General features: G+C 42.2%; 1 protein-coding gene across 4 annotated transcripts in view; it reads left to right on the top strand.

Annotated features, from left to right (window-relative positions):
• Rnf38 (ring finger protein 38) overlaps nt 1-27924 on the top strand; it is a 91569-nt gene that overhangs the window by 9359 nt on the left and 54286 nt on the right. For 3 of the 4 annotated variants that reach the window (XM_041667457.1, XM_041667453.1, XM_041667456.1), the window contains exon 2: nt 26430-26500. In XM_041667457.1, coding sequence (XP_041523391.1) covers nt 26430-26500 — 71 coding nt within the window. Of the gene's footprint in view, nt 1-26429; nt 26501-26641; nt 26706-27924 lie in introns of those variants that run through there. The other variant, XM_041667463.1, reaches the window with a different exon arrangement.

The raw sequence follows: 27924 nt of genomic DNA on the forward strand, positions 1-27924 counted from the left end.
AGAAAAGTGGTAAGAGGAAGAGATGTTTGTATGGAAGAGCGAGCTGCCAGGCGGTAGGGCGCTCTGTGGTGTTGGCGTGCTCCTGGAGTTGAGGAGAAGGTGCCTGCCTGTCTCACTGTGCAGTCGCACATTTTAGCACCGCCTGCCAGCCAAGCTAAGGCTGGGTCGGCTGGAAGTAAAACTGACTTCATTTCATAGTTCCCTTCACAAAAGCTGAGGGCTGAGCTGCTGTGACTGACACAGAGTGTTTTGTTTGCTTGCTGTATTGTAAGCTGTCTTGCTTAACAGACAGCTAGGTCTGTGTCCCTCCTAGATTCTAACTGCTGCCTAGTGCATATCTGAGTATGTCCCAGTAGTGACAGTAAAATGTAGCCTGAGCGCTGATGCCCTAGAGCAGCCCTCATGCCAGCCAGTGCTGAGGTTCCAAGATGGGCCCTTCAAGCAGGTCGCTTGCTTTCCCCGTGGTTCTGCTCCCTGGCCTTCTGGACCTAGTGATTGTGTCTGTCTGTCAGGATGGGCTAAGCAGGGTTCTTGATGGTCGGTCACCCACAAGAAAAACCCCCAAGGACTGAGTATGGCTGAGACAGGAGGATTGCTGGAAGTTTGAGGCCAGCCTGGACTGCATAGTGAGTATTATCAGACCACCCAGAGCTACCTTGCAAGACTTTATCTCTAGCCGGGCGGTGGTGGCACACGCCTGCAATCCCAGCACTTGGGAGGCAGAGACAGGTGGATCTCTGTGAGTTCAAGGCCAGCCTGGTCTACCAAGGGAGTTCCAGGACAGGCTCCAAAGCTACAGAGAAACCCTGTCTCGAAAAACCAAACCAAAAAAAAAAAAAAAGAAAAAAAAAAGACTTTATCTCTAAAAGAAAAAGATAAAGGGGAGGGGGGGGGGCGGAGAAAAGAAAGCCCCTACAGACAGTATCCAGCCAGAACCAAGACCACCATAGCAGACCCAACTCTTCTTCCTCCACTGCTGCCACTCATCCTTTTCCCTGTGAGCCTGGAAAGCACACCCTTCCCGAAATCATACAAAGAGGCTTTGTGCTCTGCGGATGTTCTGAGAGGCGGGGTCACTGTAATTATAATTCCCTGAGCACAACCGAGTAATGGGGCAGGCGGGGTAAAGATGGTATCCAAGTTCCTGTTGGTAAGGAAAAGTCAGGCGGGGATTCAAAATTGTCTGGAGACAACATCCAAAAGTGGAGAATGGAGCGTTGTGATGCTGACAAGAGCGCGTTTAAGTGAATGTGTTTCAGAGCTTTAAATCTACTTCCTGCGAGATACTTGAAGCTTTAAAAAGCACAAGACTGTGCCTGGGACATTTTTTCTATTCTGAAATTATAATTGAAAAGTACTTCAGAAGAAGGTGTGTGTATCTGCTTGTTTACCTTTATTTTCGTAAGGCTAGAATGACTGTTCTAGAAAGCTGTATCGTGCCTATTAGCTACATGTTCTCACTAATTTAGTTTTAAAAATGTTTATCTTTATTATTTTTATTTATATGTATGTGTGTGTTACTCATGTGAGCATGTCCATGGATGCTAGAAGAGGACGTGGGATCCCTTGGAGTTGGAGTTAGCTGCCTAGGAGCCTAACCTGGGTCCTCTGTAAGGGCAGCAAGTGCTTTTAACCACTGAGCCTTCTCTCCAGGGGTTTTGTTTGCTTTGTTGGAAACAGGCTGTCTGTGTTACTGGGCAGTCTTTTCTTGGTCATCCTGCCCAGCCCCCTGAGTTTTAGGATTACAGCCCTCTGCCAACCATCCTGGCTTTAAGTTTTGTGTGTTTTGGTTCCTCTCTCTCTCTCTCTCTCTCTCTCTCTCTCTCTCTCTGTGTGTGTGTGTGTGTGTGTGTGTGTGTAAGCATAGAAGTTGATTTTGTATTGCTACCACTAGAAAAAAAATAACTAGTCTGGGATATGTGTTAATAGTTGTTTTAAATTAATCATGTGTTTCCTTTAAATTTTTTTTGAGATAGGGACTTACGCAGCTCATTTGCCTCAAATTTATGTTGCTGAGAGTGACTGAACTTCTGATCCTTCTGCTTCCACCTCCTCAGTGCTGATATTATATAAGTGTGTTACCACACCCAGTGTACGGCAAGCATTCTACTAATAGGGCTACATCCCAGAGCCCATCTGTTGTTTTTTTTTAAAGCATTTATTTTGTGTATGTGTGTTCACACACATCTGGATGTCAGATGACAGCGTTCAGGAAGTTGTCCTTTCCATCACGTGGGCTTCAGGGATTGAATTCAGGTTATCAGGCTTGGTGGCAAATGCCTTTACCCACAGAGCTGTTCCCAGGTATAAACTCTTAATATCCACCACTCAGTTTTATGATGTGCTTCTAAGCTTTGTTGTTGTGAGTCAATTAGTGAAAATGGTTTTCTTTTTTCTTTTTTAAACTTTGTTTTCTGCCTATCTGCCTTTTAATTTTTTTTTTTAAGAAAATTTGTTTTATGTGTATGGATGCTTTTCTTGCATCTTTGTCTGTTTTCCACATGTATGCAGTGCCCAAGGATTCCAGAAGAGGGCATTGGATCCCCTTGGAACTGAAGTTCCAGGTGGTTTGTAAGCTGCCATGTTGCTGCAGGGAATCTCTCCAGTTGCACCTCCCTTTAAAATATCTGTCTGTCTGTCCGTCCGTCCATCCGTCTGTCCGTTTATCTATCTAGGGTCTCACTATGTTGTCCCTGGGACTTACCATGTAGGCCAGGCTAGTTCTGAACTCAGAGAACTTGCCTCAGTCTCTGAGTGCTGGGATTAAAGATCTGTACCAACATGTCTGGCAAGATGTATGAGTGCGCGAGTGTGCGTGTGTGAAGTGATTATCCATAAGAAGAGGACTTTAGGTCCCTAAGAGCTGGAGTTATGGTGGACATGAGCCTGCCAGAAGTGGGTGCTGGGAATGGAACGCTGTGCTCCACGACACCAATACATGCTTTCAGCTACCAACCCATTTCTCCAGAACCATTTTCCTCCATTTTCTTTTCTCTTTTAGAGCCTCACTATGTAGCACAGACTGACGTTGAATCTGAATGCTTCTAAGCCTCCTGAGTGCTAGGATTATGGTCAACTAGACTAGACAAGCTCTAACAGTAAGTTCTGGATTCGGTGAATAGTAAGGTTAAAGCAGTTGAGGAAGGCTCCTGATGTCAGCCTTGAGCCTCCACAGTCGTCATACACTGCATTCCCCTGCACACATGTACCCGAGGATGTGTGAATGTACATACATGCACACACACATACCACATGTGCTTATACAAGAGGGCAAATACTTATTTTAAAAATCTTGGGGGCTGTAGAGTTGACCCAGTGGTTAAGAGCGTTGACTGCTCTTCCACAGGACATAGGTTCTATCCTAGCACCCACACGGAAGCTCACAACTGCCTGTAACTCTAGTCCCAGGGAATCTGATGCCCTCTTATGGCCTCCACAGGTGTTAGGCATGAACACAGTACACATACATGCTTACAAACAAAACACCAATACATATAAAATAAAATAAGTAAAGGTTTGGGCAAGTGAAATGGCTTAGCAGGTAGAGGCTCTTGCCTCCAAGCTTGCCAGCCTGAGTGCAGACTTTGGGCCTACATGATAGGAGAACCAGCTCCTTCAGGTTGTCCTCCGACCGCCACACACACAGTTTGATGCCCACTCCCCCCAGATAAATAAAAACGGAATTTTTGAAAAGGCTTACATTTTTGTCTAGTATTTAAAGTTAATACAATTCGTTTTTTGTTAGCTTCTACTATTTTTGCTTCAACTTGACATGCTTTCAACTGATTTTCCCAGTCTCTATTCCCCTGCCCCCTCCCCTGCCCCTGTAGGCTGGGGTGCACCTTAGGTGTCATTCCTCAGATGCCATCCATGCTGATCTTTGAGACAGGATCTCACATTGGCTTGGGGTTTACAGATTAGGGTTACGATTCAGTATTCTTGTCCTCCCCCCCAACTCCCCATCAGTGTAAGAACAGATATGTGTGTTTGAGGGCCTTTTACCCTCATTTCCAGTCTGGTGAAATGCTCAGTGGGTAAAAGTGCTTGACATGCAAGATTCCTGGAACTCACATGAAAGCCTGGACCTGGTAGTGCACACCTGTCATCTGAGCACTTTTATGGGGTTAACTGGAATTGGAGACAGCTGCCTGGAGACTTGCAGGCTACCTAGCCTGCATCATAGGGCAGCAGGAAAAAAGAGGCCTCGCTTCAGAACAGGGTGGCAGGTGATACCTTTGACCTTGGCATGTTGCTGTATACATGTTTGTGTACATAAACACACCACCTTAATTTCTCTGATTAATTCTGATTTGTCATACTCTAAAGTACAAGAATTTAGCAGTATAAGACTGTGAACATCCCAAGCATTAGTTAGTTCGTTAGAGAGCCTGGAATTGTGTTATATTTGAGACAGTGTGTTGTTTGAGGAAGAGAACCCAGCAGAGTGGTTCCCAAATGAACTGCCCCCAAATTGCTTGGAATGTTTGTTATTTCTCTATTAGTAGTTAGGTCGTGAGTGGCCTGGTGCAGGACTCTGACGTAGGTAAGTCTTCCGCTAAGCAGTACATGTTTGGAATAAGCTGGGCAGTGGTAGGTCATTCTAGGAAACTGTTTAGAAAACGTTCTGTGGAATTTTAAGGTCCAATTTAGGTGAAATACAGACTTTTAGAAAAATGGCCCACTTTTGAGTTTGAATTACCAACTCAATTTTTTTTGCCCTAGTTTACTTGCGAATACTTAGGAAAAATGAATTCTGCCTTTCAAAATTGCTGAACAATGTGGATTAATTCATAGAAGGAAGACCTTTCTTTCTGTGTAGGTGGAGTGAGAATTGATTAATTCAGACAATTGAGAACAATTTGAGAATGCAAACTTACACTGCTTTGAGTTTCTTAATAAACTTAGCCTCAGGCTGGGTGGGAGGTGGAGGCAGGCTTTGTAGAACAAGCTGGTCTTGAACTCAGAGATCCACCTGAGTGGGGATTATAGGCTTGTTTGCAGGCTTTTAAGGAATAGGTTGCTGACTTCTTTAATAGCAAGGACATGAGCTAAGACTCAGGTGACCTTATTACTTAAGGTTTTATTAAAACTGCATGCTTTTTTGGGAGTAGTTAGAAACTATTATTGTCCAGCACTAGGAAGGCAAAGGCAGGTAGATAGATCTCTGTGAGTTTGAGGTCAGCCTGGTCTACAGATTTAAGTTCCAGGATAGCCAGAGCTTCACAGAGAAACCCTGTTTCAAAAAACAAAATAAAAAGTTAATATTGTTATTTAATGATAGCTATAAGATTTAGATAAAGGCTGCTATTAACAAAGAAAGAAAGGAAGAAAGAAAGACCCTAAACCCAAGACCAGCATGGCAACAAGTCAAAAACTTTGACTTCTTAAAAAAATTCTGTAACTCTCTGAACTTGCTTTTGAGCTCAAAACTGAAGTGAACTTGGAATATCAGTGACAGAGCAATTGGTTAGCATGTGTGAATCCCCACCCCAAACAACAACTGCCTCTCAAGTTAGGATTTGATCTGTAATGTTTAAGCAATACTGTACGTATTTTGAGTCTAAATTTTGGTAGAATAGAATATTTCCAAATGAATTCTGAGCCAGTGTGGTAGCACATGTCAGAGCAGGATGATTAGAAGTTCAAAGTCAGCTTTGGTTACATATTACATATTAGTCCAGAGTAGACTGCATGAGACCTGTCCCTTCTAGCCTCCCCACCCCCCAAGAATTCTTGTTTTAGCTTAATTGACAGGACTGGTAACACACATTCATATGTGTGAAGGCCGGAGGCTGATGGCTGTCTTCTTCTGTCACTCCCCACCTTACCTTTTGAGACAGGTTTCTGCCACCCTATTGCTGAGATCACAGGTGTGCCCTTGCTGTTTATGTGGGTGCTGGGGTCCAAATGTGGGTCCTTATGCTGTACGGTGCGCTCTTGACCACTGAACCATTTTCTCAGCCCTGATTTTGTTGTTTTTGAGATAAAGATCTGCTAGGTAGCCCAAGCCAGCTTCAAACTCAGTTTTTCTGCTTTTGCCTTCCCTGTGCTGGGATTACAGGTGTCTTAACACTTGTACCTGTTAAAGATTCTTTTTTTGTTATGTTTTGTTCTGTTTTTTTCAAGAGAGGGTTTCTCTGAGTAGTCCTGGCTGTCCTGAAACTCTCACTGTAGACCAGACTGGCTTTGAATTCACAGAGATGTGTCTGCTTCTGCCTCTTGAGTGCTAGGATTAAAGGTGTGTGCAACCACACCCTCCATAACATGTTATTTTTAAAGTTTATTTTATTTTTATTCATATTTTTTAAACTAAATTAGGACCAGTAAGATGTTGGTGGATAAAGAAAAGGCACTGGCCATTAAGCTTGGTGAGATGAATTTGATCCCTGGAAGTCAAATGGTGGAAGGAGAGAATCAACTCCTGCAAGTTTCCTCTGACCTCTGCATGAGAGCCTACACACATGCACAAATAAGAGCTGCACTAGAAAGTTTAGAAGTTATTATTTGTGTGTGTGTTGTCAGGAGACAACTTTGTGGAGTTTGTTCTCTCCTTCCACCTCTCCATGGGTTCTGGGAAGGGAACTCGGGTTGCCAGACGTTCCTGTCAAGTGCTTTTACCTGCTGAGCTTTTCATCATCTCCAGCAGTAACCCTGACAGACTTTTCTGGAGCTGTCGGGGAAGTTTAAAGGGGTAAGATGTGGGTAGAACTACCATTCCATCTGTCCATCCGTCCGTCTATGTGTGCACCTGAGTTAGAGGATAGCCTGTGCCGTGTGAGTCCCAAGGATCAAACTCAGGCTTGGTGGCAAGGGTAGTAGGGATGGTGTTAGAGTTTATACTCTGAGCTAAGCCAGTTTACCTAGTGAGCCATTTCACCAGCTCCATATCGAAATTATGTAATGACACAGTTGAGATATAAAGATGTTTCCTTTTGAGATAATGTTATTTGGTGAATTGTTATTATTTTTCTTAATATTACATAATTAAAAACCCAAGGCCCAAATTTATTTTAAGACTAATAAATTACCTTGTTTTATATGAAAGAAAGATTTAGAGATTTTAGTTCTTAAGGTTGCTTTAAAAAGGGAGAGCAAATCAAATTGGGTCTGGGCCCCAACCCTTTACCGTGTTACTTGCTGTGCCTGGGAACCAGAGAGGGGGCTGCACTGCACTGGGGAAGGGTGGGGCCTGCAAGTGCTTCAGAAAGCAGGTTCTAGGAATGAAGCAGACTGCACTGTGAGGCTGTGCAGGCAGGTGTTTCTTAGTCACAAGTGTGTGTGCGGTTCACCCGCAGCCTTCCTCAGGAAGTGTTTTGCATAGAGCATATCTGAGAACATGGAGGGAAATGTGGGAGGCAAAGGGAAAGGTGGAGGGGCGGGGACTCAGGGTGCAGGTTTTGAGATAGCAAGAAATTAGAGGTAGAATGTGTTGCATATTTCTTCCTGCTCATGAGGGGGTGAGTAATACTTGTATTTTTTTGGGAAATTATGCTTCCAACAAAGAGGTTCCATCTCTACTGTTTAAGATGATAAATTCTTATTCTTATTTTTGGGAGAGACTGTAGTGCAGCCTGGCCTGGATCTCACTGTAGCTAGTCTAGGGTAGACTTGATCTCTGTCAGTCTTCCTGTCTCTGCCTTTTCAATTGCTGGGATTACAAGTGTGAGACATTATCCCTGGCCCAAAGGTTGTAACTTCTGAGAAGAGCCAGGGTTATGGAGGGTGTGACTTTATGTATTTATCTGAGATAGGTTCCTATGTGTCCAGGCTGCCCTGAACGCCATATATAGCTGAAGATGACATCAAGATTCTGATACTTCTGAATTCACCTTCCAGGGGCTGAGATTACATGTCACACCATATCGATCTCTTGGTGCTGGGATCGAACCGTTTGAGGCAGGCACTACACCAGCCCAGCTACCTCTCTGCCTGAGCTTCCTGTGTAACATTTTCCTTTTGTGTGTTTATTTGTGCTTGTGGTTTGTCCTCTCCTAATCCAATCCAGAGCTTCACCATGCGAGATAAGCACTCCACCATGGAGACCCTTCCAGTCCTGTACTTCTTTGTGTGTCTGTGTGCTGTATATATGTGAGTGCCACTGTACAGTCATGCCATAGGATGTGGAGGTCAGAGGACAGCTGGTAGGAGTTCTTTCTGCCACCATGTGGATCCTGGGGATTGAATTTGGGTTGTTGGGCTTATGGCCAAAACTACCCACAGATTGTCCTCTGCTTCCACCACAAAGCAAGTACTATACTCAGTGAGGCGTTTCCCTATCCTCCCTCCCTCTCAAAAAAACCAAAAATATTAAGGCCAGGTTTTAATAGTCCAGGCTCACATCAACTTGCTGTGCAGTAGAGTATGAAGTATACTTGATGGCCCTGCCCTCACCTCCCAAGTGCTGGGATTACAGATGTGTACCCCTGTGCCTGGCTGATCCAGTGCTGAGGGTGCAGCCCAGGCCTTCCTCCTCTCTAGGCAGCAAATTTGGTAACTAAGCTGTACTCCCAGACCACTGTGAGAAGTGGTTAACATTTTCTCATTGCGGAGTCTTTTGTCTAGTGCTGTGATTCTCTTTATATTTTTAACATGCCATAGTGTATTAGTGAGGTTTTGTAGTTGTAATTCACATTTGTTACTGTTAGTTTTATAATATCTTTTACCATTGCCTTTTGGTTTTTCAAGACAGGGTTTCTCTATGTGACAGCTCTGGAATTCTCCCTGTAGACCAGGCTGGTCTTGAACTCACAGAGATCTGCCTGCCTCTGCGTCCGGAGTGCTGGGATTAAAGGCATATACCACCTGGCTTTATTATTGCTTCTAACAGGAATTTTTCATCATGTTTTTTGAATCCTGTTGTTAGATAAATATGTTGATTTTTGTAAACTAACTAATTTAAACAATGAATTTGTGTAGCCCAGGCTGGCCTCAAACTTGTGATCCTCCTGCTCTACCTGAGGGTCCTCAAGTGCTAGGGTTATAGGTGTGTACTCTATTCCTGGCTCTAAACTGACGTGATAACCTGAATTTGGGGGAATGTTTTGTTTAATTTTTTTTGATAAGAGTTTTCTTAGGTTTCCCATTTGTGTTTTTCTATTGCAGCTAGACTATAACTTTATAGTTATGAAGTCTCTTGAGCGTGTTGGATTGACTGACTGTCGCTGGAGCCTGACAAGTGAAAGATAATTTTTATTTATTCTGTTTTTTTCTCAGTTTTGCCACAGTCTCTTCAAATTACCCACCCCTTATTGTTTTGTCTTTTGAGCTATTTGCATGCTGAATTTTATTTTCAATATGGTGTTGCCTCAGAATTTCTGGAGTAAGTGTAATAATTCTGGATTTACTTATTGGTATTTGAGGTTTTGATGTATTCGTGAGAGATGCCTTTTTATGCCATTACTGGTAATTAGGATTGTGGTAGCAAATATTTCATAGAAAAATATTTCATGGTAAGAGTTATTATCCATCTCTCATTTTAGTTTATTTAATTCAATTTCATTTCCTTTTTCTTTCTTTTATTCTTTTTTAAGGCAGAGTTTCAGGGTCTCACTATGTATCTCCAGCTGGTCTGGAACTTGAACTCACAGAGATACACCTGCGTCTCCATGCTTCTGCCTCCTGAGTTCTGGAATTAAAGGTGTGTACCTGCTAGAAGAGGGAGTCCTGGTCACTGAAGCTGGATTTGCAGGTCTAAGTGAATTGCCTGATGTAGGTGCTGAAAACAGAGCTGGCATCCTCTGAAGTTCAGTCTTTAGGCACTTCTCAGCCAGGCAAGAGGCAAGACAGGCAGATCTGTGAGTTTTCTGCCAATCTGATCCGCATAGTGAGTTCCAGCATAAACCCTACCTCAAAAAAACAAAACAAAACAAAACAACAACAAAAAACAAAGACTTGAGGCGTACTCCTTACGCCCTGTCTTCCAGGTGCTGTTTGCTTTTGATAGCTACCTTAAGATATGCTTATGAGCATGTCAGAATCTGTTGTCATGAGGAGGGTCTGGCAGTGCAGAACAGTTTGCATGGCAACCAGACAGCAGAATAGAGTCCTATTACTAGTTTTTTTTTAAAAGATTTATTTATTATGTATACAACATTCTGCATCCATGTATACCTGCGTGCCAGAAGAGGGCGCCATATCTCATTACAGATGGTTGTGAGCCACCATGTAGTTGCTGGGAATTGAACTCAGAACCTCTGGAAGAGCAGCCAGTGCTCTTAACCACTGAGCCATCTCTCCAGGCCCCTATTACTAGTTTTTAAATAATTACCTTTACTTAATTAAAAAAAATTATTTTAGGTGTGTTTGTGTATCCCTGTGCCTTTGATTGCCATGACTTGGTGTGGAGGTCAGAGGACAGCTTGTAGGAGTCGCTTCTCTTCTTTTACCATTTGAGTGCTGAAGATCAGGTCATCAGGCTTGGTGACCAGTTCCTGTGCCCACAGAACCATTTTGTCGGCCCCTAAATGATTATCTTTAAAGAATTTATTCTTTTGGTACACTCCTTTAATCCCAGCACCTGGGAGGCAGAGACAGATAAATATCTGATTTCAAGGCCAGCCTGATTTTAATAGCTAATTTCAGGCCAGCTAAGGTACATAGTGAGACCCTTTCTCAAAAACTAGAAAGACAGGAGGCAGAGGCAGGCGGATCTCTGTGAGTTTGAGGCCAGCCTAGTATACAGAGCTAGTTCCAGGACAGGACAGGCTCCAAAACTACAGAGAAACCCTGTCTCGAAAAACCAAAACTAAATAAATAAAAAATAAAAAGCTTATAAATTAATTAAAACAAAATAAAAGACTAGAAAAAATTGCTTTAAAACTAGAAAGAAGAGTCTGTTCTTGGCTGGGAGTATGGCTCAGTGGTAGAGTGATTTCCTGGAATGCATGGAGACCCAGATTTACACCCAGTACTGGAAGGCCAAATCAAACAACCCCCAAACGAAACCCAACCAAACAACAAAAACCCGTTCTTGAATTATTTCTATATTTCTGTTTACTAATTCCTCAACTTCTATTCTCATTCTTACTAAATCCCGTCACTATGCCTTCTTAAAATTTTTTAAGGGTCCAGGCTTGGCAGCACACACCTTTAATTTAGCACTAGGAAGGCACAGACAAGCAGAGCTCTGTGATTTCAAGACCAGTCTAGTCGGCTCATTCCAGGGTAGCTGAGGCTACATAGTGAGACCCTGCCTCAAAAACAAACAAGCAAACAAACAAATAACAAAAACAAAATGATAAGGTCTGTACTTGGGGTTGGGCGTATGGCTCAGTGATAGTGTGTTTGCTTGGAATACATGAAGCCCTGGAGGGGGTGTTTTTTGAGGGCTGGTGAGATGGTAGGTATATAAATTACTTTTCTATTGTTGTGATAAAACCACTCAGACCTGCACACGCATTCACACATGCATGGTGGCATGCACACACCAGCACACACACACACACATACTAATAATAAATTAAAATTTAAAGCTTTAAACATTTGTTAAGCCAGGTATGGTGGCACATGCCTTTAATCCTAGCACTTGGAAGGCAGAGGCAAATGGATCTCTGAGTTCGAGACCGCCCTGGTCTACAAAGAGAAAAAAAGTTTATTGTGCATAAAGAGTTCTAGAGGGATAAAAGTCCATGATGACAGAGTAGAGACATGGCTGCTCGAACTAGAAACTGAGAGTTTACATCTTGAACCACATGCAGGGGAAGCCTTTTTTTTTTTAACATTATTTTTATTTTGTGTGTATTTTTTGTCTGCATGTATGTTGTGTACCATGCTCATGCAGTACCCACAGAGGCCAGAAGAGGACATTGGATTCCCCTTGGAACTAGAGAGCTAGAGACAGTTGTTAACTGCCCATAATCCAATGTGACTCCTGGAAGGACAGTTAATGCTCTTAACCACTAAATCATCTCTCTAGCCCTGGAGAGAGAGAGTCTTTAAACTCTCAAAGTCAGTCTCTAGTAACATAATTGCTCTAACAGTGCTATATCTCCTAAACACCTCAAACAGCACCACCAACTAGAGATTTAAGTCTTCAAATGTCTGAGACTAGGGGAACACTGATTACCCAAGCCTAGAAGGTAAAGGTGCTTGTTTTATAGTTCTGATGACCTGAGTTTGGTCCAGGGAACCCACAGTAGAGAGAACCAATTCCTCTGTGTTGTCCTCTACCGGCACACACATACACATGCACATGCATGCACACACAGTGGCATGCACACACCAGCAGCACTCACACACATACTAATAATAAATTAAAATTTAAAGAAAACTTTAAAATTCATTAAAAAGGATCTGGAGAGATGGCTCAGAGGTTAGGAGCACTGACTGCTCTTCCAGAGGTCCTAAGTTCAATTCCCAGCAACCATATGGTGGCTCACATGAGATCTATCCCCTCTTCTGGTGTGCAGGTATACATGCAAACATAACAATGTATACATAATAAATAAATCTTTAAAAAAATATTAAAATGTACACATTTGTTAAGGGTGATATAGTGGCACATGCCTTTAAACCTAGCACTTGGAAGGCAGGGTCAAGTGGATCTCTGTGAGTTTGAGTCCAGCCTGGTCTAGAAAGTAAGTTCCAGGACAGTCAGGGCTACACAGAGAAACCCTGTCTCAAAACAAGCAAAAGCTATACATTTGCTGTCTTTTGGCTACAAAAATAAATATTGTCAAAAATTCAGACATCTGTAACTGGGAAAACAAAGGGCACTGTATTTGAATTCTATGGAGATCAGTAAGAACGGTCATGTGAATATTCATGTAGTGTTGTTTTTGTAAACTCCATGTGTGTACAAGTTTACAAAAAGTGGGACCATACTATATTTGTTTGTGCTGAGGATTGTCCTTAAGGCCTTCTGTATGCTAAGCAGGCATCATGCCACAACCCAGCTCTGCATGTTGTTTGGAAACTTCTCTTCATTTTTTTTAAATCATTTTCTAAATTAGTCTAGTTATTTATCCAGTTACTTTTTTAAAATTGCATTTTTTAAAATTTATCTATTTTTATTTTGTGTGCATTGGTGTTTTGCCATAGGTGTTGAGTCTCCTGGAACTGGAATTAAAGACAGTTGTGAGCTGCCTTGTGTGTGCTAGGAATTGAACCCTGGGTCCTCTGAAAGAGCAGCCAGTGCTCTTACCCACTGAGCCAACTCTTCAGCTCTTCTAGTTACTCTTCTGAAAAATCTTTGTTGCATGTATAACATACACTTAGAAACATTGGCGTTTTGCAAGTGTGCAGCTCATTATGTCACCACAATGTGTGACCAAGCAAGTAAACACGTGGACAATTAAAAGTTCCCTAGAAGCGTCTCACTGTGCCCACAGCCTTACTCTTAAAATAGTTAGCACTTTGGACGTGTATGGTGGCACATTCGTATAATTCCAGCACTCAGAGGCTGAGGATCTTGGATTCTAGGTATGCTGAGCAAGGCTCTGTCTGAAAAAACAAGACAAAACAAAAGAAATCTGCAAACAGTAGGCTTACATCTAGCTTTAAATTCCCATACCACAAAGTTAATTTATCTAAAGTATAAATCAGTGTTGGTGTACTCCAAGTTTCTATACCTATCACCCCTCTCTAATTAGAACACATTTTCACTGCCCAAAGCAGCCCCTCACCCAGCAACACTCACTTTCCACTTAGGTGTGGTCCTAGGCTGTCCTTAGATTTGCCTGTCCTACACCTTCTCTGTAAATGGAATCTGAAAAATATGTACTTTGATGAACAGTATCAGTGCTTTATTCCTTTTTTATGACCAAAAATATTCATTATATGTATTGATCACATTTTATCCAGCCACCCATCAATTAATGAACATAAAGATCTTAGCCACTGTTGGACTCTTGTGAGTAATGCTACTGCAAGCATTTGTGAATGTATGTTTCATTTTTCATGTGTGCTTGTACGACATGCTTAGGAGTAAAATTACTAGGTTAAGGTAATTGTTTTTAACCCTGAGGAGGTGCCAAACTCCCAACACATTTGTGCAATTGTGTACTTCCTTTACCAACACATGAAGGTTCTATTTCTTTCTCTTTTCTCTCCTTCTCTCTTTCTGTCTGTCTCTCTCCTTTTTGTTATTGTTTTTCTGAGACAGGGTTTCTCTTTGTAGCCCTGGCTGTCCTGGATTCACGCTGTAGACCAGGCTGGTCTCGAACTCAGATCCACCTGCTTCTGCCTCCCAAGTGCTGGGATTAAAGGTGTGTGCTAACACCACCTGGCTTTGTATTCTTTAATAACTAATGATTTTGAGGATCTTGCATGTGTTATTGGTTCACTTAGATGAAGACTTTCTAAGTTTTTGTTGGGAGCAGAGCTAAAAGTATTATTTTTATTCCTCATAATTTCAAGACAAGTATTTTAGTGCCTCTCTATTTCTCTACTGTCTTTACTTTTTTTTCTTTGTAAATATCATTTGGAGATCTTATTTATCCTCTTTTTTTCATGATACATATGCTTTTTTGAAGATGAGTTTTTAAATGCCTCATGCCATTTATGTAGCCAGATTTACAAGTATTTGAATTCAAATGTATTTTCATTTGTTTTGATTCTTTCTTTCTTTCTTTCTTTCTTTCTTTCTTTCTTTCTTTCTATTTCTTTCTGATCATTTTTTTGAGACAGGGTTTCTCTTAGCTATCCTGGAACTCACTCTGTAGGCTAGGTTGGTCTTGACTCAGAAGTCCTTGCATCTCCCTCCGGAGTGCTGGGATTACAGGTATGCTCTTCGCTCCCCTCCCCCTTCCTTCCTTTCCTTAGATAGAGTCAATGCAAATTAGTCCATTTGGAAAGTACTGCATTTTCCAGGATCTGGTTTCCACAGAATCTGTATACGGATTACTTGAAGAGGTGATCTGTATGACTCATATTCCAATGCAAACATGATCCCTAAGATATGATTAAGATTTGTATTTCAACCAGGTGCGGTGGCACCTTCCTTTAATCTCAGCTCTCAGGAGGCAGAGGCAGGTGAATTTCTGAGTTTGAGGCCAGAATCTCTGGTCTTTATATTGAGTTCCAGGAAAACCAGGTCTGCACAGCAAGAGTGTTTTAGTGACATAATCATAAACACCATTTTCTCATAACTTGTCTGGTATTACAAGGTAACTTTTTTTTGGTATGGTTACCCTTTGAAGAACAGACTAAGAAAGGCTGTTTGCAGAGAATGACTTCACGTGTTTCTTGGTGAATAAAGGGAGAGCAAGGTTATGTAATTGGAAGAACTGCTCAGTCCTAGAGCATTAGCACATTGCCTTTGTCCTGATGGAATGTGAAGAAACCATGGCTAGGGGTGAAGTCAGCTGGGGAGGGTGCTTTTGCCTAGCACGAATATGGCCTTGGATTGGAAGGTACTGTTTGAAGCACGAGGCTTGGTAGAGCAGGGTGAGGTGAGATTATTTACCTGCTTCCTGGCTGAAACTGGGAAAAAAAAAATTGGCTAAGTCAGAAATAGGCTGTTAGCCATCTTCAGTCCGTCAACTTGGCCCTTTCTCCTTCCCTGAAACAGCTCTTTACTGCCATCACTGATGCTGAGTCACCAGCTGAGGGACACCGGGCCACTTCTTACTGGATAGCTGTCTCTGTCTGTTTAATTTATTTCAGGGTTTCTGTCTGTCCTGGAACTCATGGAGATCCACCTGCCTCTGTCTCTCAAGGTGTGTGCTACCATGCCCAGCTTCATCTATCTGTTTGTATGCACATGCATGCATGTGGAAGTTAGATTAAAAGTTGCAGAAGTCAGAACTTCCCACCATGTAGGTTCTGGAGATTAAACTCAAGCCATCAGACTTGGTGGAAGACCCTTTATTAATCTTCAGACTCAGCCCTTAGTTAACCTTCTTCTTCCCAAGTGCTGGGGTCAGAGGTGTTTTCCACCACATTCAGTTCTCTCAGTTTTGTATAAAATTTTCGATGGTCTCTTCTCCCCATCTTTTTCTCATTCTTAGGACTTGGGCCTGTGCCCTCATCTCTTTTCTATGTTCTTTTTCTAGACGATAGCATTTGTTTCCAGGGATATAAATACCACTTATATACTGCGAATTTTCAAATTTGTATTTTACAAGAAATTTATACTTAACATGTCCCAAACTATTATTATCCAGGCAGACTACCTACTTCCTAGTGTTTTTCATCAGAATATGGGACTCAGTTGCTTAAGCTGGAAATCTGGGAATTGTTTTGGCAACTGCAATATTCTTTTTTTTTTGTTTGTTTTTTGTTTTTTGTTTTTCGAGACAGGGTTTCTCTGTGGTTTTGGAGCCTGTCCTGGAACTAGCTCTTGTAGACCAGGCTGGTCTCGAACTCACAGAGATCCACCTATCTCTACGCCTGTCTCTGCCTCCCGAGTGCTGGGATTAAAGGCATGCGGCACCACTGCCCGGTGAACTGCAATATTCTTGTCTCCCCCCATCACATCATTCTCCAAGTCCTTTTCATTGCACCTCACAAGCCAACAAGGTGGCTCAGTGTGTAAAGGGGCTGGTCCCTAAGCCTGATAACCTCTCCTGATGACTTGTGTTGGCTACCTGGAACTCTTGTGGTAGGAGGAAAGAACTGACTGCCAACAAGTTGTCCTCAGACCTTTACATGTGGCATGTACGAGAATATAAAAACTGCAGGGATTGGGGATGTGTGCCTGTGAGGAAGGAAGATGGTAGGACCCAGGCCAGCTGGGACTCTGTATCCCTCCATTCCATCTCTCTTCGAACTATAGCAGTAGCCATTTACGGATCCACATACCACTCTCTGGTCTCCATCCTCTGCTGATAGCCAGGGAGAGCTTTTAAAAGAATGAGTCACATGCCCACTTAAGACTTCCAGAGCTCCCCACTGCGTTTGAACTTACCGAATATTTTTCTGTCCCCCTTCCCCCAAATTTGAGACCTTAGCTCTTGTTCATTCTTAAGCTCTTACCGGGCCTCCCAAACCTCCTTTCCTCCTGCCCCCCTTCCCCTTGCCTATCTTCTCATTTCCCTCCCTCTTGTGGTTCTGAGAATTGAATCCAGCACCTTTTTGCCTTCTAGACCGTGTGCTATCACTGGTCTATATCCCTAGTCCTCAGTTTTTTCCTCTTTCTCTTCTTGACAGAGCAGTGTGTGGGAGAACAGTATATACTCCTAAACACAGAGCCATTTCTCCAGCCCTGGTGTTGTTCACATTTGTTCGCTGGTGGATGAGAACATGCTTTTTGTTCATCAGCATAAATAGAAATCCTAGTTTTCTTTCCTGTTTCTGTGATAAAGTACCTTGATAAGGCAACTTAAGGGAGACGGAGTTTATTTAACATGATAGCCACAGTCAGAAGCAGAGCAGAGGGAATTAATGTGCTTGTGCTGGCTCTCAGCTCACTTTCCTCACTTAGAAACTCCCTGTGCCCCAGGGAATGGTGGTGCTACCTATAGTGGGTACGTTTTCTTCCTCAGTGAACACAATCAGGAGAATCCCCTGTAGACACATTCCCACAGGTCAATGTCCTTCTGAGATTCAGTTCATAGGTTGTTTCAAGTTGACAAACAAAACATTATAAAACCTTGAAAAACTGATATGTAGAGGATTTAACATCAGTATATAACAAGAGGTGGGTAGCGTATGTCTGTAATTGAAGCACTTAGTAGGTTGAGGCGGAAGAATCCTGAACTGGTAGGAGAGCCCTCTTTCTGTCTCTCATCGCAAACTAGAAGGATAGAGCTCCTACCCTGCCTGTCTGTCTCTGTCTCTGTCTCTCTCTCTCTCTCTCTCTCTCACACACACACACACACACACAGAGAGAGAGAGAGAGAGAGAGAGAGAGAGAGAGAGAGAGAGGAGGGAGAAGTTGATGTTTATAAGGGTTTAAAGAAGAGTGCCTGAGGAGTTGGTGAGCCGGCTGAGAGGATGACACTCTCTGCTAAGCTGGAAGACCTGAGTTCAATCTCAGGACCCAAGTTCACCTCTGACCTGCACACTCACCTATACATGTGTAAGCAAGCTGTATAAATAAAATGTACTAAAAATTAAAATAAAAAATAGTTGCTAGGTGGTGAGATGGTCTGTGAAGGCTCCTACTATCTCTTGATGATGCAGACCGAGTTTAAGACACAGAACCCATGTAAAGATGGAAGGAAAGAACTAATTCCGCAAATTTACCTCTGACTTCTAGTGTGCACTATGGCATGAGTGCCAACACACGCACACAAAGTAATAATGAAAGTTTGCAAAAAAAGGAAAGAAGCATTGAAGTGCCTGCATATATATTTATGTATGACACATAAAACGGTATAGTTTTTCTAGAGTTTCAAAATGCATGGAAATCATATCTGTTTATGATACAGTTATAGCACTTAGTATGGAAATTTGGAAGTATGGAGGATACATCTTTATCTGTCACCCAGAACTGAAAATTCTATTCATCTGCATCTCCACCCACTCCTTCAACCTTACTCTGTGTTTTGAAGCAAATTCAGATATCATGTCACCCATCTAGAAATATGTCGGTGTGTGTCTCTAAGAGTATATACTACTATAGTGTCACACTCTAAGCGTTTGTTTCTCTACTACATACCCACTAGCATGGCTGTAAAAGACAGACCAGTGTTAGTGAAGATGCCGTGAAGTAAGCATTCCAGCTGCTTGTGGTGGGTGAAGTGGCGCAGCCGCTTTGGGAAGAGTTGAGCAGTTCCTCAGGAGGCTAAGCAGTTACTGTGACCAGTAATTCCGCTCGTAGGTGTGTAGACAGGAAAATTGAAAGTGCAATTTTATGTAAAAATGAATGTTTGCAGAATCATTATTCATAATAGCCTGGATGTCTATCAGCTAGTGACTAGATATTCCAAGATGTGGTATGTTTATTCTATGGAATATTATTTATAAAACAAACAAGGCCTTTGATACGTGCTACAACATGGATAAATTTTGAAACTTGCTAAATGGAAGAAACCAGGCACAAAACCTCCGCTCTCTCACATGCTTTTATTAATATAAAATGTCCCAAATAGGTAAATCTGCTGTGGCAGAAATATCTGCTGGTTCACTCAGCTGCTGGAGAAGGCAGATAAGAGGTTGGGTGACTGGTAGTGGGGTGATGAAAATACTCTTAAATTAGCTGTGAGCAGTGTGTAGCTATGAATGCACATAACAAACCAGTGAAACTTAGCAGGGTGAATTTTTATGATGTGTCAGTTACATCTCAGTAAAATTTTAAATGTTAATAATGGCTAAGTCAGGCATGGTGACTCACACCTATAATCTCAGCACTTGGTAAATTGAGGCAGAAGAATTATAGAGAATTCCAAGCCAGCCTGCTGTACAGTGTACTGTCTTTCTGTAGGAGTGCCGGGATCACAGACATGCACTGCCATGTAGCACGAATAATAAAAACCCAGAGATTAGCTCTTACCTCTACCTCAGATCTAAATGGCAGACCTGCCTCCATGAATCCTCAGACTGAGACTGAGCGTGAGACCTGTCTCCTCCTGTTTTATACTCCTCTCTAGTGCTGGGATTAAAGGCATGCACCACCTCCTTAACCTATTAGTTAGCTATGGCTAACTAGTGTGGCTGCTGTGATTAAAGGTGTGCGCCACCACTGCCTGGCCTGTATGGCTGACTAGTGTGGCTAGCTTTGCACTCTGATCTTCAGGCAAGCTTTATTTATTAAAACACAAATAAAATATTAGTATACTGCTGTCCTGACTTTATATAAGTCCTTGAGCAATAAGCACTTTACTCACTGAGTCATCTTCCAAACCCAATGTCTAGGTTTGTTAGTATATAGATGTGTTCTGTTTTTGTGGTACTGAAGATTGGATTTAAGGCCTTGCACTTGTTTTTTTTTTTTAAATATTTATTTATTTATTATGTATACAATATTCTGTCTGCATGTATGTCTGCAGGCCAGAGGAGGGCACCAGACCTCATTACAGATGGTTGTGAGCCACCATGTGGTTGCTGGGAATTGAACTCAGGACCTTTGGAAGAGCAGGCAATGCTCTTAACCACTGAGCCATCTCTCCAGCCCCCAGGCCTCGCACTTGTTAAGCAGGTGCTGGACCATTATGCTACATTTCTTGACTTCCTAGCTTATATTTATTATACAAAGTATTTTCATATATTCATTGTACTTTGATCTTTTCTACCCTCTACTTCCTTCTCCTCTTCTCCCAGGCCCCAAATAGTTCCCTCACTACTTTCATGGCCTTTAAAAGCACAGTCTTCGTTTCACATATGAGAGAAAATATATTTCTCTGAGGTTGTCTTATTTTGCTTAATATAATGATCTTCAGGTCCATCCATTTTCCCCAAATTGAATGATTTTTGATTAGGACTTTGTCTATCTGCCTGCCCCCCCCCCCCGTGTTCACTCTGTGTGTTTGTGTACGCGCGCACACACGCACGCATGTATGCATATGGTACCAGAGTTTACCTTGGGAGCCATCCACCTTTTTTTTCAAACAGTCTGTTCCCGGCTAGCGTAGAAAGCTAATCCTAGGAATCTGTTTGTCTTTGCCTCCCCAGTGTGACCTCACACCTGGCTTTTTCTGTGAGGTCTGGAGATCAATTTGGTCCTTATACTTTTGCAGCAAGCACTTTACCAGCTGAACTATCTCCTCATATGTTTGACTTTTTGGAATGGTCTTAACTTTGTAGCCCATGCTGGCCTTGACCTTGAAGCAATCCTCTTATTTCAGCTTCCCTATTGCAGAGAATACAGGTGTAGGTCAGTATACTTAGCAATCTTACTTCATAACCCAGGCTGGTCTTGAACTCATGGAGTCATCATACCCCAGCCTTCCAAATGCTGAGATTATGAACAGGGGCCACAACGCCTGGTTTTCTTTTGTGTTACATAGAATAGCCACTGTGAGTGGGGTGAGTTGGAATCCGAGTGTTATTTTTTTGAGGTTTCGTGCAACAGGGTCTAATGATAGCCTAGATTGTCCTTGAGCTTCTATCCTCCAGCCTCAGCTTCCCCAAGGCTGGGATTCTAGGTGTGTGCCACTCAGTCCTGTTCTCAGGTCCTTACCTATCTCAGTCTGACCTTGAACTCTGGGCCACACCCGCCTCTACCTCTGCAGTGCTGCTACCACACATGAAACACCAGAGCTCAAACGTAGGGCTTTGCATCTTGGCAAGCATTCTACTAATTAACTATATCCCAGTCCTCAGCTTAGTTTTAATTTGCGATTTCCCCATGACTAAAGATGTTGAACATTTTTTTCTTTTTTGCTTTTATGGTCTATTTATGTTTCTTTTGAGAAGCATCTGTTTATTGCTTAAATTATTTTTTATTGAAGCAAAAATTTTAAAGTTCTCCATGTATTTTGTATATTAATTCCCTGATGGATGAATAGCTGGTAAAACTTTTCTCTCGGTCTGTAGGCTGTCTGTTCACTTCTGATGGTCTCCTTTGCTGTGCAGAAACTGAATTTGCTGTCGTCCCTATTTACCAGTTCCCACTATTATTATTTTTATTTCCCGTCCTCTATCCTGAAATGTTTTCCTGTCTCTGAACATTTTGAATTGATTTAAAATGAAGCATTCTAAATTATTTTTGAATTAGATAGGAATTTAATTTTAGTCTTCTTCATATCTAGTTTTCCAGCACTGTTTGTTGAAGAGACTAGCTTCCCCCCAGTGGATGTGCTTTCTCCTTTTGTTGAGAATCAGATAGCTAGAGTTGTCTTGATTTATTTCTTTCCCATTAGTTCATATTTCACGTTCTGTGTCTGTACCATGCTGTACTTACTACTACAGTACTGTGGTATAATTCAAAAATAAGGTATTCTGTTTCCTCTAGTGTTGTTCTTTCTACTCGTGGTTGTTTGGCTATTTGGAGTCATGTGTGCTAATATATGGATTTAAAGCTAAAAATAAAAAAAATGTCATGAAACAAATCTTTTTCTGTCAAAGACATTCTTTAGAGTTGGACATTATCCATTATTTCAACTTTTGGGAGACCGAGGAAGAATCCCAATGTGGGCTACATAACAATAACCTGTCTCAGCCAGGCAGTGGTGACACACCTTTAATCCCAGCACTTTGGGAGGCAGAGGCAGGTGGATCTCTGTGAGTTCGAGTCCAGCCTGGTCTGCAAGAACTAGTTCCAGGACAGGCTCCAAAGCTTCAGAGAAACCCTATCTCGAAAAACAAACAAAAAAAAAAGAAAAGAAAAGAAAAAAGAAAACATAGGAATGATGTTCTGTGTGTACTGATAGTCTCAGCATTCGGGGAAGAAGAAGCAGATCACCATCAAGGCCAGCCACTCAGTATCCCTACCGGAAACAAAACAAAGAAAGGGCCCAGTAGTAGATTGCTGAGCAAACACAACCCTACAATCATTCCTCAGTTAACTACCCCCACATACCCCCAAAATTGGGGATCATTTGGTACCAGACTGAAACTCATTAATTTTGAATCTTAGGTAAAACGATGATTACTAAGTCAGTGACATAGTCACTAATTTAGATTCCTTTTTTTTTTCTTTACACATTTTCCCTAACTTCATTTTTTTTAAAGTTTGTATGAGTCTAGTTATCAGTCTTTAAGCATGCTCTTTATTTTCTATGGTGGCAGTTAAGACTAAACCACTGCTAAGCGGTCACTCTACTGCCAGCTCATGCTCCACACCACAGTGGGTTTTTGAGGGCAAGTGAAAGGTTCATTATGCAGATGCTGTTTCTATTCTAATATTTAGGGAAGGTGAAACTGCCTGCCCTCTGTTCCTGTCATGGGCAGCCTTGACACTCTCGCCACCTGGTGGCAGCATATCATAACTTGAAAGTTACTAAGTCTATAGCTTTTTTAAAAAGGACATTGGTGAAGCGAAGTTATTGAATGATACAGGTTTTCTGTTTGAGATAATGAAAATGCCTTGAAAATAGCAGCGCAGCTGTTCACACACATTATGGATATAATTAATACCCCTGTATTATGCATTCTCAGTGGTTAAATTGGTAAAGTTGATGTTTTATGGTGTAACCGTTTAAAAACAAGGACTTAACAATGTTTGATAGCATATAAATAAATAGGATTGAGTAGTGTGGCTTTGGTGGAAAGAAATGCCGTGTCCACTGCTATGTACTGTCTAGGGAGGAGAGCAGACCAGGCTTAAGTCAGTGACTTTCACAGGATCTCAAGCAGCAGAACCTTCATAGCATGACCATATAAGAGTCCCTCTGACACAGTGAGAAGTCTGGAGAACTCCTCACCCGCCAGTTCAGGGAGTAGGACACACTCTAAATTTTTGAACATGGGTATTCTTAGCGGCAGCAGAGCCATTCCTGTTTGCCTTGTCCTCCTTTTCCACATTACCTGAAAACATATGGTATTTCATTATTTTATGTGTATGGTTGTTTTGCTTGCATGCATGCCTGTTCTTACTAAATATACATGTTCTTGGCATATTAGTGCTAGGTTCATCAAAGAATTCTTCCATTAACATTTAATATGCATTTATACTACCTGCCCTCTTGGGTGTTCAGTAGTGTGCCTGAGTCCTATTCACTGGATGCCAGGAACATCTCGTTATGACAACCATGATTTTCCTAGGATGTAGCCCCATGTACAAAGATGTACTGTATCATAAATCATATATCTACCTAATCAAATGCTTAAAAATAATTCTCAAGGTCTGGTAGAGGTCTCAGCAGGGCAGGGCAGCTGCCATTAAGCCTGAAGACCTGGCTTTGACCCCAGGACCCATAGGATGAAAAGAGAGACCCGACTCCAGGTTATTATCTGACCTCTACATGTACAGCCCAGCGTGCGTGTGTGTTTTTGCGCATGTGCACACTTGTACACACATGCAATTTTCAGTGCTGCGTTTTTATTTCTATTTGAAAATTAATACACAAATTTTATAAATTGATCATTTTTCTTTATTAGTTGGGTGGTGGTGGCGCACGCCTTTAATCCCAGCACTTGGGAGGCAGAGTCAGGTGGATCTCTGTGAGTTCGAGACCAGCCTGGTCTACAAGAGCTAGTTCCAGGACAGGCTCCAAAACCACAGAGAAACCCTGTCTCGAAAAACCAAAAAAAAAAAAAAAAAATTAGTAAAAAGAAGATAGCTTACTCTGTGTCAGGGATAGGGCTAGTGCTTGCTCAGTTAACTTTCCCTCTTGTTTTATTTTTCCTTGTAATAATTGTGATTTTCTGAGTCCAGTATCAATCAATCTCTGATGACTGGAATGAATATTCAGTCAACCAGCATATACTTCTCCTGAGAAGTCACTGTAAGAAAGGTTTTGCTGATGTCTGTATAGCGCCTAATATAATTTCTCATGGTGACTAGGACACGACAGTGCCGGGGTGTGGTCTGGGGCAGTAGACTGGTGCTGGAGGTCTTAGGACTTGTCCATCCTCACTCTGCCTTTGGTGTCCTGTGGCCCCCACTGTAGTCAGCTTAAACTAGTAGAGGTAGATTGGTGAGCTGACATCTAGCACTGCTGAGTTGCACGTAGGCTTGCAAAATTTCAGTGAAGAAACTCCTCCCTCAGTGCTCCCAGCTAAGAACTAAGGTAAGGATTGGTGTCTCGATAGTAGTGTCTGCTCTGGGACAGTGCCTCAGTGGGCCAGGTGCTTGCCACACAAGCCCGACAAGCTGAGATTGAACCTTGGACCCATGTGAAGGTATTTTCTGTGGAGCTGGGTTAGTGGTTATGCATTCCTTTGACCTATTTTTATCGTGGGCAATTTTTATTTTTCATTTCAGTTATAACAAACGGTTTTGCTGAAAATAATAGTCAGGGTTGGCAGTTGAGTCAGAACTTGAAATACATCTGCCAGGTCCTCCTGGCTTTTAAAGTTTCTGTTGAATAAATAAATAAATAAAGTTTCTGCTGGGGATTGAACCTGGGTCCTCTGGAAAAGCAGTCAGTGCTCTTCAACTGCCAAGGGATATTTCCAGCCCTGGCTTGAAATAATTTTGTAGCAGATTACCTGCTTATAGTGATAACTAATTGTTGAGCCTTAATGTGTCTCTGGAACTAAGTGACTATTGTATTTTGTATATAAATGATAAAGACATAATTGCTTGGCTTCCCTTTTCATTGTGAACTTGGAATGGTGTTGGTGTTTCCTCACACGGGGGTGGGGGACCCTCTTCCATTGCTTTCATCTCTGCCCAGGGTTGTCTCGCAGCTGTCATTTAAAGACCCTTTACTAAAGCACACATTGTTTTTGTCCTGCTCCTTTTGTGTCATTAGGGGTTTTACCACATGACTCATTGTTAATCCACACCCCCCCAGCTGCACCTCGCTGCTCCTGTGCCTGTGGACAGTCCATAATAGTATGCTTACTCTCCATTCATGACTTTATGTTTAACACCAGCTTTTCAGAAGATTGGGCCAGGCTGTGTGCTTGAGATACAGCTCAGTGAGAGCACTTGCCTAGAGTGCATGAGGCCTGTGTACACTCCCTAGCAATAAAAGCACATTAACCCCCCCTCCACACACACACACCGCACACACACCTAACACATGTACACACATAGATTTTTTTTTTCCGGCTGGCCTTGAATTCCATGTATAGACTAGATTGGTCTGGTGTGATTGTGGTGACCTTCCTGTTTCTGCATTTTTTCTTCGTTGACATTATGTATTCAAAACAAAATCCTCTACTTTTTTCTAGGACTTCTTTTTCTTCCTTCCTTCCTTTTTTTAAAGACCGAGTCTAACTATATAGCCTTGGCTAGCCAGGAACTCTTTATGTAGACTAGACTGGCCTCAAACTCATAGTGATCCACCTGCCTCTGCCTCCCAATTGCTGTGTTTGAGGTTGTGCGCCATCATGCCTAGCAATACTTGAAATCTTATTTGACATAGACTTAAAAAAGAAATTCTCCTGTCTCAAAGACTCCTTTGTCTTTGAACTCTTGATCTTTCTACTTTAGTTCCCAAAGTTCATGTGCCATTAAGCCTGGGTAAATTGTATTTTATATGTTATATTTATAGGGTCAGCCTCAAGGTATGTGTAAACCAAACAGGAATGCAATTATAGTCTTCATCAGTAGGGTTTTCCTTACTGATGTGTTTACTTAGGGGTCTCACTTGGGAAGTAGACCTTGCCGTGCTCAGAGTGATGGGGCAGGGTTGCCAGCCAGGCTTCAGTTCCACGTCTTCTTGCTGCTGCTTTTTGTGGATCGGTGTCTGGTTCTTCCTTCTGTGAAGAAGCCACAAATAGGGCCCACAGATTGCTGAGTGGGTAAGATGACTGCCTGAGCTTGGTCCCTGGGACCCACATGTGGGAGGAATACCTGGTCCTACAGGTTGTTGTCTGGCCTCCGTGCACTCATGGGCTTACACACGTAGCTTTTGAAAATCCATAAGTAATCTTGTCCTACTGCTTACGAGCTTGTTTAAGGACTAAATGGGATACTGGACATAAGTCTATCGGTAAAGCAGTTTAATGTAAGGAATTACTGCTGCTTAACTCTCCCTTCCTTTTCTCCGTAGGTAGTGTTGGTGCTTCTTTTCAGTGCCGGTCCGTCCATCACGACCACATTTGTCATGATGACAGTGACAAGGTGAGGTCCTTGTTGATGTCTGCCACCGTGGAAATGCATGCCACCCTGATTGTCCTGCTGGATTCACCTGTGTGACTCTGGACCTCGAGCCCCTGGGGTGACTTGAGGGTATAATGTTGAGACGCAGAGTACAGATGGTCCTGCTGGTTTATGTGTCGGATTATTGGACTGCTCCAGAACACCTGCAGCTCAACCCCAAGAAGAGGTGCTCCTGCCTAGTCTCCAGGTCCCTGTTGTGTCTCTGTCCTTCCTCTTTCTCTGCATAGGCTGGACATGAGGCTTATTTTAACAAGGAAACATGTGCTCTCTCTGAGTAGTTAGCAGTTCATGTGTCTCTAGTTGGAAGAATCATAGACATTCCAAATTTGTTTCACTTTTATAGTTGCTTATACATTGTCATCACTTTTGTCTTTATTTTTAAATGTGATGGGTGTGTGTGCACGCATGTGCAGGCTTGTGCATGTCACTTTAAGTGTGTTGTAAAGGTCATAGGAAAACTGGGGTGTTGGTCCTCATCATCCACTTTATTTGAATTGAGATTTCTTGTTCACCACTCTGTATGCTCCTACATCTTAGCTTCCCTTTTCAGCTTCCTTCTTGCTGAGGGACAGCTTAGATTGGAGACACGTGCCTCTGTCCAGATTTATGTGGGTTCTGCAGAGTCAAACTCTGGACCTCACTGTTAGCCACTGGTTTGATTTTGGATCTAGGGTCTAATGGCTGGAACTTGCAGCAGTCCTCCTTATCTTACCAAGCACTGGGCCATTCGTGCCCTCTGCACCTGCTTTCTTTTTATACTTTACCTAATTCTATTATGGTTTACTTTTGTTCCCAAAGCCTAAACTAAATCTTGGTTATTGAGAATGTAACCTGATTCTTCAGGGTGGTTTGTGTGTCTGTGTGTGTGCTCGTTTATCTGTTTACTACTTTGGGCCAGAGTTTTTTCTTTCTTTCTTTTTTTAAAGATTTATTTATTTATTATGTATACAACTTTCCTTCCACCAGATCTCATTACAGATGGTTGTGAGCCACCATGTGGTTGCTGGGAATTGAACTCAGGACCTCTGGAAGAGCAGTCAGTGCTCTTAACCTCTGAGCCATCTCTCCAACCCCGAGTTTTTTCATTTTAAAATCATGTCCAAATTAATGGTGGTTTGTTTCATTGTAGGTTGTATTTTGTTTTTGTTTTAGGCAAGGTCTCACTAGCCTTGGTACTGTTCTGAGACTTTTATGAAAGACCAGGGTTGGCCTTGAATTCACACTTCCCAAGTTCTGGGATTAAAGATTTGAGATATCATGCCTGCCAGTTGTGTTCTTTTTATCTCTAACAAAACCTGCTTTTAGGTGAGTTTAGTGATGGGTATCTCTAATTCCGGAATTTAATAGGTAGAAATAAGAGGATTCAAGGACTTCTCTACTTTCTA

Source organism: Microtus oregoni, unplaced genomic scaffold (assembly GCF_018167655.1).
Source record: "Microtus oregoni isolate MIOR12 unplaced genomic scaffold, Mior012 000017F_ref0000208, whole genome shotgun sequence".
NCBI classification, from domain to species: Eukaryota; Metazoa; Chordata; class Mammalia; order Rodentia; family Cricetidae; genus Microtus; species Microtus oregoni.